This window comes from Lycorma delicatula, chromosome 1 (genome assembly GCF_047948215.1).
Source record: "Lycorma delicatula isolate Av1 chromosome 1, ASM4794821v1, whole genome shotgun sequence".
Taxonomy (NCBI): domain Eukaryota; kingdom Metazoa; phylum Arthropoda; class Insecta; order Hemiptera; family Fulgoridae; genus Lycorma; species Lycorma delicatula.
Window position 1 is genome coordinate 87,766,373 of NC_134455.1, and position 13,528 is coordinate 87,779,900.

General features: G+C 28.0%; 1 protein-coding gene across 15 annotated transcripts in view; it reads right to left on the reverse strand.

Moving 5' to 3' along the window:
* Positions 1-13,528, reverse strand: part of Unc-115a (actin binding LIM protein Uncoordinated 115a) — a 430,063-nt gene that overhangs the window by 22,058 nt on the left and 394,477 nt on the right. For 9 of the 15 annotated variants that reach the window (XM_075357657.1, XM_075357594.1, XM_075357618.1 and 6 more), the window contains 2 exons: positions 4,185-4,276; positions 146-215 (listed from right to left, as the gene is read on the reverse strand). In XM_075357657.1, coding sequence (XP_075213772.1) covers positions 146-215; positions 4,185-4,276 — 162 coding nt within the window. Of the gene's footprint in view, positions 1-145; positions 216-4,184; positions 4,300-5,246; positions 5,330-13,528 lie in introns of those variants that run through there. The other 6 variants (XM_075357631.1, XM_075357612.1, XM_075357651.1 and 3 more) reach the window with 3 other exon arrangements.

Consider the following 13,528-nt stretch of genomic DNA (forward strand, 5'->3'; position numbering starts at 1 on the left):
AAATGTTGATAAAAATTGGCTATCAAAATATAACTTAAATAAAATATGAAAAATATAATATACTATATTTCATTATTGAATATAGTACCATACTACATTTATACATTACAAATAGGTTATTATGCATTAAAAACAATTTACTTACTATCTGATTTTCCACTACTGAAATCTGTGCTATGTGTTTTTTCACCCATTCCACTAAATGAGAAATCTCCCTAAAGAAGAAAAAATATTCAAATTAAAAAAAAAAACAAAACAATTAAATTAAGTTAGATAATGATATATGCTTGAAGATAATGTTTTTTTTTTTTAATTCTGTGTTATTACAAATAACTGTTCTTCGACAATGTTCTATAATATTTATACATAATTCACACTACCATAAATATGGATAATTTAATAAAATCCAGAATTTAATTAAAATGTACTATTCAATCAAGTTTTTAAGACTATTTAATAAACTATAAAATCTATTAATGTTTTGAGAGGCATCATCACCATAAATCCACAAAGGATAATGCTCCAATACTAATAATCAAGAGTAGGTTGTAATTAGTGCAATAAAATAGGATGACTACAATAATTTATGGTTTCAATTTTTTTACTAATAAAATTCTAACTTATAGATATTTCCAATACTAAACAAAGTTTAATTCATTAATTTTTATGGAAAGATACTTGCCAAAAGGCGAAAACACTAATTCTTACATACAGTCAATTACTTTGAACTGTTGTCTTCCAACAATTCAAAAATTTCTACATAAAAATATAGCAAATATTACAGTCCATGAATAAGAAAACACAATGTAAAAAAATGGTTATGTGTAAAAACCATTCATTTCTGATATTTACAAAATTTCTTACAGATAGCAAACACTTAAGAATATTTTTTATTCTTATCTATTCATGATACATGTGAAATAAAAGTCCACTTGCACTTTCTGATGATTTACTTTTTCACTTCTCTATTTTGCATCATGAATTTTAATTTTTCAGTTTAGGGTAAAATCTTGGCTAAGTAGAGGTAGAATATAGGACAAAATACTGAAAATAGTATTTATTTTGTTCTAGAATAACACCTCTGATTCTGAACAAGTACATTGATGGGTCCTGGACAGTAAATCATCCAGAATATTTCCTCTATTTATCCTTTAATTCTTCTTCCTTGAACAAGTGCCATGGGAACTGGCTCAACTGTCACCTGGTTAAAAGCTCTGGTGGCTTTGAACCAGGCATAAGGCAGCTGGCTTCTTTACTGAACCGTTGCAAGGAACCTATGTACCTGTGGAATAGTCAAGGACTATTTTTAGTCTGAGGATCGTACAAATATCCAAGCTAGCAGGTCTACTGACTTCTTTCACTGGATAAAGCCAGGTGCCTTATTCCTCATAATGTAGAATTAAAATAATTTGACTAAAGCACTGTATAAACAGATCAGAGAAATTGCTAACAATTACAATAAATGTTTTGGTTTTCATGAAACAGCTCATTTTCTGCTCTCAGCTTATACAAGTGAAGAAGTAGTCATTTAATAACTAAATTTACTCATATTTAATGGAGAAAAACGATTATATAAAATTCATAAACTCAACACTAAATAATTTTAGGGATAATAAACTTAAGCAAATCAAAACACATATAAAAGTTGATCTAACACTTCAGAGGAAGTAATGAACATGCTAACAATATATAAGCAGGTCGTGCTCATCATGTTTTGAAAATATAACCTGGGATTCATAATGGAGTAGGAGGATGTTGACGATCCTATCACAAACTATTCTACCTTCAACAGTAGCAAAATGCCAAGGTAAAAACAAGACATGAAAGTATAAATTTATGTACAAAATCTGCCATGTAAATAAAGTAAATACTGGACATTGCCCAGCAATTGAAAAAATTCTTTTATTAATACTTCTACAAATGGTTTTTGTAGACATGTGAAAGGTTTCATGAATAGTTGAATAAAGTTTTAAAATGGGCAGCATCAGTCATTCAAACATTACAAAGATATTTTTTACTTATAACCAAATCAATTTCTTATTATGCATTCTGTTACCCTTACTGGACAGCAATGATTTCCCTAGTCCCAGATACTTCACACACTTGCATTTGCAGAATAAAACTGCAAAAAAAAAAATTGTTTACAGCATTATTTTCCCTAAATAAGACACCTTACTTTCTGCCTGCAGTTCATTTCTGTTAAAACTTACTAAATTCAAGGCTGGGGAGCAATATTCATTCTTAAATTCTCAAATCTAACAAAATTTTGCCAATAAAAATGTTAAATTTTTATTTCTTCTGAAAACTTGGGAGCTATCTATCTATTAACAAGGTTAATAATCATAATCTCATTATCAAAAATTACTTAATGAAATCCCTTTATTATAGATTATGTTTACATACGAAGAAAATTAAACATAAATAAAATCATTGCTTAAATCTTGGGAAAATAAATACTAACAAGATAGTGAATATAAGCACAAATCTGTTCTTACTTAGTGAGTACATTTCTTTGAAAAGATATCAACAGAGTAATGAAATATGATTTTTGTAAAGGGTAACTGATGTTAATTACTAATATATTGTAACATTTGTCTCCATTTAAGTAATACTAATTTTTTAATAAGACTGTATGGGTGTAACTCAGCCAATCTGTTCGCCCAACTTTATCTTAGTTTTCTGAAACATTTCAAAAAACCTCATGTACCAGAGACCTTCCATACAAAACATAAAGCTAAAAATTTTTTTAATATAAAAAATGTTAAATCATAAATAAATTAAATAAAACAATATTTTTCAAATTTATCCATAAAGTTATATCAATAAAAGAATTTTATGCAAAATTGTTAAACAGCTTAAAGTACAGTTGCCACCATGTAACGGTGAGCTTGGGTGATCAGCCCGCACATCACTGCTACACTACTGTTCTCTGAATCATTATCTACTGTTCTCTGAAACAGTCATCTACTCATGGGGATTAGTCATCAAATTACTACATGGGGTAGTAAACGTCACCAATCCAAGCTCGCCGTTACTTGGCGGCGACTGTAGACAGTAATGTAGTAGTATATATAAAGTAATACACTGTATAAATATTTTTTAATGTAAATTCATGATACATACAACTGGGTTAAAAAGAAACTAATGGTAATGGTTAGATAAGTAATATTAAATAATTATGTGCTCAGTTGTTAAGCCTATGGACCACATATTACAATATGACAAGCTCAGTAGCATGTCTTTCAAGCCCTATGGCTTGAAAGACATCCTTGTATACAAAAATTATTATTGAAGTTTTTCAACTATTGAATTACAGACCTTAATGAACTGGCCAACAACAATAGAGTTCATACGAAAAGAACTCTACAATACTTAGCTTTAAATGAGTAAAATCATTCTCAAATGAGTCTATCAACTGGATTGATTCTTTTCAATGGCAGAACAAAAAGTTAAGACAAATGTACGAGGCTGTAAAATACTGTTAGCAGGAGGTAGAGTTGGCAAATCATATAGATTTGGAATTTTAAGCTATTTTTAACAAAGGATTCTATATTTTGGAGAAGCAAATTTGGTGCCTAAACTTTAACACAGCTTGACTTAAGGCTATATAGATGGTTTCAGTAGAAGCCTATATTTAAGCAAGTGAGATCAAACATAAGGGAATTCCACAAATGACATTTATTTTGTTTTAAAGTTGTGAAAAAATGAGTAGTTTCAGTAGTTTTAAAATTAATAACAAAATAGTTATCAGTTTAAAGGAAAAAACCAATCAGAAAGTATATTTTAATAAATAATAATTTCAGTTAAAATAAAATAAAACAAAAATGATTCTTAAGGTCATATGAAATATACTGTAAGAAGTCCAACTGTATGAGAAATAGAATGCACTGGAACTGGATACATTTTAGAAAAATGACTCGTTTTTATACTCTCTTTCAAAAAATAACAATAATTTTACAGTTTTATTAAAGGGTTTTTTTCTAGTAAGCAGCACTAATTTAACTTCATTAATGAAGTAGAAGTGAAATTTTATTGATAAATAACTAGTAATAACAAAAAAGCTTGTACAATAAAATCCATTACATATACCTATATAATTCATCAATATTTAAAATAAATATTATCCATATTAAATACTACTGAAATGATAAAATAATTATAGTGTAAATTTTGTTGTTTCTTACCGGTGTGGTAGTACCTGCAGTCGAACTGAATGTATGAGAACGAGGAGCCAGGCCATAGCCAGGCTTGGGAACATGCCTTAAGGCACTCACCACTGTAACCGTAATCACATAAGCACTGTAATCGCAATCAGATTCTACTGAATATTACTGGATATATAAAAATATCACACACGACATGTAACATACTGTTTATAGAACAACATAACTATAAAAAAACATCATAGCCATCCACTGACATCATTACTAACATAATTTTGCTTTACAATTTATATTTTTTGTAATTAATAATTCATCATTTTGCTTTAACATTTTTAAAATCAGAATAAATGTTATAGTTTGTAATTACAAAACTATATATTAACTGAAAGCAAATTTTGTTTTTTTATAAATGATTGCTTAATTCACCATACAAGTTTATAGTTTGTGGATGGTAATACAGAACTGTTTTTTTCTAACGAATGAAAAATGCCATGATGATTGGGATTCAAACCAGGGACTTTCCAGATAAAAAAGGCTGAATCAAACAATTTACTGTGTAAAGCAGAATTAATGTTAAAATAAAGAATTTATGAATTTCCAAAAAAAAAATACAAATCAATATATTAATACAAAGATAACTGAAACAAATAAATATTAAATATATGTTAATGGAAAATTTAAACAAGAAGAGTAATACAGAATATATATTTTCCTTGGCTCCTTAAATTTTACCAGTTTTGTAATTACAAACTATAACATTTATTCTGATTTTAAAAATGTTAAAGCAAAATGATGAATTATTAATTACAAAAAATATAAATTGTAAAGCAAAATTAATAAGGAAAAAAGAATTGGATAAGCTATAACATTTTTATATAACTTGCTGTTCACAATAAAAACTTACTTACCAACAAATATGAAGATATTTAACGTTAGGTGGAGTTAAGAAGTCATAAAATGTACGAAAATATTTTATACATACTCACAAATTCTAGTTGTACAAGCCAGATGATGTGATGAAATATGATTAGTTATAAGCATAGCTCAAAAAAAAAAACAAAAACAAACAACTGCTTTACTCACCGAATCGTAACGTGCTGATGCAGGTAACGTGGAAGACTTCAATCCATAACCAGGACGAGGTGCGTTGTGGTGAGAAGATACCACTGTTAACCCATACAACACACATGCTCATAATAATAACAACTACATAAACACTACAGTTATAATACATCAAATAATGATTATAAAAAAAATTAATTTAAAAAAAAATAGTAATAAAGAATAGACAAAGCTTCACACATTAAACTGCATATTACTAAATTATTATCAATTAATAGTACAGAAAAATTGTTTCAATTGAGGGAAAATTATAACCGAGTTGAAAACTGCAGGAATTAACAAGAATATGTACATATCTGAGTCACACAACTTTATATATTTGATAAATCAGTAAATTTATCCACTAATTAAAAATATTTTACACGTTTTCAAGGTTTTTTTGGTATTTCTACTTCTTATGACTTAGAAAAGCTGAGTAAAGAGAGAAGAGCAAGAGATGACAAGAAACATAGAGGACTGAATAGGGGAAAATTATTCCACATTATTTAATATATTTAATTTATTATTTATTATATTATTAAGTGCTATAGAAGGAAAAGAAATTGATGATCTTACACAAGAGTCTAAACTACTTTCTGAATTTGACACAGAAAAATTTAAGCAAGAATAAAGCAGAAGTAACTGATAACATATCTGAATTATTATGCCATTTGGGCAAATTATGACAAATAAGTTTTAAAAATTGATATAAAGAATTTGAGACTAGGAAAATACTTTCAGATTTCAATAAACATTTCAAGATTTCGATAATACATTAGCAGGAGAAGATAAATAAAGTTACCATGATATAATTTTAACTCTAATAATTCATAAAATAATAGAGAAAAAGGTAGTGTACTAAGTGAAGACCAGTTTTATTTCAAAGGTCGAAGAAAGGTTATACACCAACATGCCATCTGTACACTCTCAAAAAAAGTTTAACAATAAAAAAAATGAAATAAATTGTTTAAAGTTTTAAGAAAGATTGGACTAGAGTAAAAAAAAAAACTTATTTATACTTTCTTCAGGAACTGGGTTGTCATAATATGAAGAAAACAAAAACTGAACTAAGATCTAGCCTTTCCACATTGTTTGAATGATGTGTAAATGGAAGAAACAATAAAGGGCAGAAAAAAATTAAAGAGTGAATTATTAGTCCAGAGGCAAAAATAGAAATAAAAATGTTTATTTAATGAATGGTAGGGTTTTTTAATTGGAAGAGAATTCCAAACAAACAAAAACGTAAACAAGGGTATACTAAGCATGACAGAAAGATTGGACATAGTAAATAAATAATATATCATGAAAAGCAAATTGAAAAAGATCAGGCTTGCTTTAGTGCAAATATAATGGCACTTCCTGTAAATTTAGGAATTGAAAAGAAATTTTACGCAAAGAAAACTTAATGGAAAAAATTAATTATAGGAATTTCTTTACTAAAACATAATCCCCAGATGGTTCTCAGTAAAATCTTTAATTTAATCTACTGAAAAAAAATTTGAATTATCAGTAATCTTTTACACTTCATTATTAAAAACATCAAGGAATAGAGGGGAGACTTCAAATGGAAGGAAAATTCTAATTTTGAATTAAATACTGTATACACAGAAGAAAAGGTTTTATGTAAGAACTTAACATTAATCTGTAAACATTTATAAATATTTCTTTTCCTTTTTTTTTTAAATCCAAACAGACCCCCTAGTCATTTCTATTAACGTTTTTGGAAAACTTCATCGAACATCTTTAATTTTAGTTTCCAGTATTTTCATGGAAAATGATAAAATATGGAATATGTATTTTTTTCTTATTGTAGTTACTTTAAACACAATTTTTCTGTACTATAATGAATTAATGATTAATAATTACACGTAATAACATAAATCTACAACTGTCTGTACTAGTTATTAATGTGAAAACGTTACAAGTATTCATTTTAATTAAATGATAATCACACTAAATATTAATTTTTATAACAAAATGGCAGTTAATAATAATATTATTATGAGGATGATCATAAGAGAATAAAGTGAAAATTTATGGCCTAATCAATATATTCTATCAAAAACAAAGAACATAACGTGCAAACATATAATTCACTGTTCATTAATTTACTTAAATTGGATTACAATACCTCAATAATTAATAATTTGTTCGTAAACTTAAACAGCAAGACAAAAGTTATGGCATTTTCAAATAATTAAAAATGTAAATGACTTGCTTGCACTTCTGAAAACATTTCTTTTGTATTCAACAATCAATAAAATGTAACAAAAAACAATGTTTATCATTTAAATGATATTAAAGAAATGGATATACTAAATCAAATGACATTATTAACCTTAGAAACAAGGACTAAAATATTTCTAGTATTAACAAATCAAAAACTTTAGTTACAAATTATAACAGGATGCAGTACAGGATAGCAAGATGCTTGAGTACAGCCCTCAAACATTTAAAAAAATAATAGAATGTTACTTCCATATTATTACTGTGCTGTCATTAAATCTGAATTATAGTTACTTAAAATAGGGTAAGTAAAATTCATTAAAGCATGTCTAATTTTTTTGAGTTTTTTTGGAACATCCTATCTAAAAATGCATCAGAAGTAAATGTATAATTGCAAATTTTAAAATTCTAATAGCAACAATTAATACTTTCTCTAAAGTTGTATTAAACAACAAAGTAATACAATACAAAAATGCAATGGAGAAATTTTATAAGCGTATAAAAAAGAGAATAATGTAATTAATGCAGAAAATATAAACATTTTATTTAACAAAATACAACAACATTTTTATACTTTCACTGTCAAGATATTAACTTTAAACAATATACCATCAAACCTAAATAACAATAACATCATCAATGAAATATCTTAGTTCAAAAGTGATCTTAGTGGCTCAGATGATAAGCAACCGACTGATAAAACTAAATGGTGTGGTTCAATTTCTGCTATGACTTATCTCATTTCTAATACTTAGGATTTACTTTATTACATACACTGATACAAAATTTTTACATAGGAAACATCATTATAAATGTGCTGCTGATAAGAAAAAATTAAATTTAAATGATTCAATAAAAATATATGGTTACTTCCAGTATGAAAATCAGAAATGAAAAAATATATGTAAAAAAATATAATATATTACAAGATAATAATTAGTCAACAAAATCCAGCTTAGAAACTATGGCAAAACCTGAGTTAATGGAACCTGGATTTAACAGAATCCTCTACAATGGAAAATTTCCCCCTGTGAATTTTCCCAAACATATGATGTTAATTTTCCCTGAAATAATGGAAACCTGGCTGACGCAGAAATGGAAAAAATCTCATGAGTTAACGAAAACGTTTTTTAAGAATCATGTAGAGTACTGTAATTTATGCAAAAAAAATATATACGCCCATTTTTAATGCTATACATAAAGTATACTAAATTTTCCTATGATATAAAATAGAATTCGTATACATACTATATACAATATACTGTACTACACTGTTACAAATTACCCTGCATAAACAAAAATAAAAATCTGTCATGTCAGAGGTGTAACTGATAAATTCGCATTTAACACTACATAAATGTTTACATTTTCAGTAACTCGTTACCAATCATAATAGGTGATGACAGACAGATAGTGTTAAAACCTTGTACAGGCAACGGCATAGTCATCGTTGTTTTGACTACTTACAGTAAACTAGCCTTTATGTCTACTGCCCTGTGAATCATAACTTAACATACTCTCATCATTCCTTATCTCGAGTCAATTTTTATTTAAATTATGTAATGCCACTATACCTAACTTATCCATGTGACGTGTTTGTTTATTATAACAAAGCCTTCTTTATTTGCGCGTGCGCGCGCGTGTGTGTGTGTGTGTGTATGTGTGTCTGTCTGTATGCATTTTTGTTTTCTGTTCATATGCTGAATTTGTCACTTTAATTTTAATTTTTTTTATTTTTATGGATCCATATTATAGTTCAGTATCTAAAATACTGAACTGTACAGTGCAATTGTTAGTTTAGAGTTCTTTCAGATATTGTGTAAAAAGTATGGCATCGAAAAAAAGAGTTGTGTTGGACTTAAATACAAAAAACAAAGTAATCGAAACCAGCGAAAAAGACAAAGTGTTGATTAAATACTTAGTCAAAAAATTTGGCTTAGTTAAGACTCAAATCTATGAAATTTAAAAAAATAAAAACGAGTTAAAAATTGAATGGTTAAAAGGGAGCAATTAAATTAAAAGGCATATGCGAAAAACTGGCAATGAAGAAATTAATAAAATTGTTTGTGATTTGGTAACGTGTGGGCAAAAAATTAGCAATTTCATTGGTAACTGTACAGCATCAAGCAAAGGAAATTGGTAGCACCAATTTCAGCATTTCAAATGGTTGGCTGGAAAGTTTTAAAAAGCGGCATCAAATTGTGTTTAAAGAAGTATGTAATGAGGCTGGAAATGTGTGTGATGAGACAGTAACTGACTGGAAAACAAAACTCACTACTCTGACTGAAAATTACGAACCTAGAAATATTGCAAATGGGGATGAAACCGGATCTTTTTATCATGCACTACCAAGTAAGACTCTTTGTTTGAAAGAAGAACATTGTACAGAAGGGAAGCATTCCAAGAAAAAGTTGATAGTTTTTGTTTGTGGTTTTATAACATGAGAATTGGGAAAACCACTCGTTATTGGAAAGGCTGATAAGCCTTTCTTAAGCCTATTTTAAGTATTTTTAAATACTTAAAATGGTTTTAAGTATTTTAAAACCATTAATAAAGACAATCTTCCTGTAATATGAAGATCCAACAAAAAATCATGGATGACATTGCATACTATGGAGGAGTGGTTGCAAGGGTTTAACACAAGAATGAAGCAGCAAAATAGACATGTTCTTCTCTTTCTAGATAATACCACATGTCAGCCAGATATTGCATTAAGCCGTGTTAAATTAGCTTGGTTCCCACCAAATATAAGAAGCGTTACCCAGCTTATGGACCAGGGTGTAATTAAATGTCTCAAATTACACTACTGTAGATTTTTAATGAAATCTCCCTTAGCAACTACTTAAATGTCATGGTCAACTACTCAACTGACTAAATCTATATCAGTGCTCAACGCTATATAATTTGGCTGTCGGAAGCATTTAAATGTGTATCAGCAGATATGGTTCAACACTGGTTTCAATTGCATACAGCTACAGAAACGTAACTTATGACATTTGATGACTTGCAGGAAGAACTTATGAAAATATAATTGCTGAAGATTTTGTTAACATGGACAACTTATTAAGAGACCAAAGCTAACTTAGAAAATATAGATGAATTTATTGATCACCATTGAGAGAAAACTGACGAAGACAAAAGCAATTCCGATGACAAGGACTGTAACAGTAATGCTACAACAGGAATGAATGATACAAAAACTAGATCATACAGTGCAGCATTATCCAACCTATTAGACCTTCAGCAATTTTCAATTATAGTAAATGATTCGGAGTTGTTTAACATAATTTGTAAAGCCAGAATGTTGACAGAAAACAGAGTAGCTGAAAGTAAAAGTTCAGCATAAAAAAAATATCCAATATCTTTTCTTATAATAAAGAGTAAATTACATAATGAACAGTAATAAAGTACATTTAGGTTAATTTAAATTATGTTTACTTATCAATGTATTAGTTTAAGGTACTGAAATTTGTTATTCCTCAAAATTATCAGTTCCAAAATTTACGATTTTTTAAATTAGTATACAAAATTGTTCAACAATCCAGTACACTGTTCTGTACATGCTAACTAACATAAGATAGAAATTTTGTGCTTACAAATTCACTAAAAAACTACTGTACAATCAATTGCTGAAAATGAAATGGAATTCTGGTAAGTACACTACCATATTTTTTCTTTTTAATTGAATAATCCACTAGTATATTCTGTATTCACTGGAATCCATTAACTACGGAAAATATTTTCGGTCCCATGAAATTCCGTTTACTCAGGTTTTACTGTACTATAATAAATTTTGAGAGATGCTGTACTTAAAGTTATCTGAAAAGAATAATACTACATAATGGAAATTAAAGATCACACACAGTGAATAAATTTTTTTAAGCGTATATTATAATGTTTTTAAACATAAATTCGTATCATCAATGAAAAAAAATAAATTTGAAATAGTGTATGAGCCAACACATCAAAAAATTATAACCTACTTTCATTTTATACTCAACTTAAGATAATCACTGCAAACAGAATTAATTATTACTATTAAATAACTATTAATTACTACTGATGAAAGCCATTTACGAATGCAAAAGATAAAAATTAATTAAAATAACATTATATTTTAAAATAAAAATATAAATAAATAAAAAGAACATATTTATAATGAAGGATAGGTATTTATTACTCAGAACACACTTTGAAGGCAGGCTGATGAAAACAAATGATTATCCATATGGCTTCTTCAGATCTTGAGAAGGAATTTAATAAAGTAACCAAAATTAAATATTAAACCAATTTAAGGAAAACTGAAATGCACAGGAATTTATCTATTTTTTATTTTATAAGGATTACCCAATAACCAATTCAGACTTATTAAACAGCCACTTGACAGGAATAGTAGTATCTTTTGATAAGTTCACAGACTGGCCAAATTGCTAGATTACATCATGAATGTGATGGTTCTACAGGATCCAGAATTCCACACACGGTCTAGATAGGACCTGACTTACACACACAGAACCAAAAAAGAGAAGGAAAAAGAACAGTTGTCAGAAAGGGACAATCTACCATAGCGTAAATAAATGAATCCCCTCATCCACAGCATAGATTAAAGCTCCTCTGGGAAACACAACCTGTCCCTCCCATAATTCTTTGAAAGGTACAAAATTTTTACCAGAATAGCAGCAGCAAATTACTAATCAAGGATTTAACATAGACCAGTTACAATATGTGCTTCAAAGAGACTGTTTTTTCTCAAGAAGTTAAGGAGCAATCTACGAATAGGTATGTGGTTCCCAAAGGAACAAAATTTGCTCATCCTTAGAATGGTGTGAACAGAAGAATCCAACTAAATTATAAAATTTCAGCCTGTATCCTAAGGAGATTTATAGAAAGACTGATAATTTGATGGATCAGAAATGGGTTGCCCTGATTACACAAGAAGATTAATGAAGGCAAGTTGGAGCAGGGATAGAAGAATCTACCATTTTACTTTTTAGCTTTCATGCTATAAAACAATACAAATTAGGATTAAATTATAATTGGATGGTTAAATAGTTAAAGATCTGAAGTGGACACTACATGACCTCCCTTGTACGCCTATTAAATTACATAAACACATTTTGTTCTGCACTTCATTTAAACTTATTTCATTTGGAAATGAGATAAGATCCTCCAATTATTTGATAAAATGGACAGTAACACAATTGCTGAAATATTAGTTTTTATTAACATAGAGTATTTATAGAATTATTAATTCAACAATCTGACATGAAATATTAGGATAGAATAAAAGTCCCTTTATTATTTGTACTATTAGATCAGTATTATTCGAATCTTCATGAGTTGCAGATTAAAAAAAGTTTTAGATTTCTGGTGTGCATATAAATAAAAGTTAATAATAATTAAACTATTCCATTTAGTGAACTCCTGTATATTGGTTACGAATGTTAATTTCGACCTTACGGTGTAAAATATTCTGTTTCTATTACTGGATTATTTGGTGAATAATCAAAAATGATAAAGAAACAAAAATACAGGAAAAAAGATAACATATCTCAAAAAAAAAGAAAATAAATATGAAAGGGAAGAAAAAAATTTAAGAGATGATAATTATGAAGAGGAAGAAAATGTTAAAACCAAAGGCAGAATAAAAAGATTAAAAGAGGATGATGAATATAGAGAGAAAATTTGAAAACTAGAGAACATGTACACTTATTTAAGATCAGAAGAATTATATCAAACCAAAGAGTGAATAAATGATTGACAACAAAAAACAAATAAACGAAAAGATGATCAACTCCAACTTAGGGAGAATATTGTCTGACAATATTAGAGGAGTAAAGAACTAAAAGATAAGAATTTTTTTCAATTTATTAAAGATCGGGCATGTATGCCTCAGTGAATATGTTGTTCTTGTGAGGATCTATTTTTCAGTCACTCTGCAGTTAACTTTAATGTAGATAAAATTAAACACTAATTCCAGAATAATTAAATAAAATGAAACTATAAAATCGAAAAATAATATGATTCTAAATTGCAAT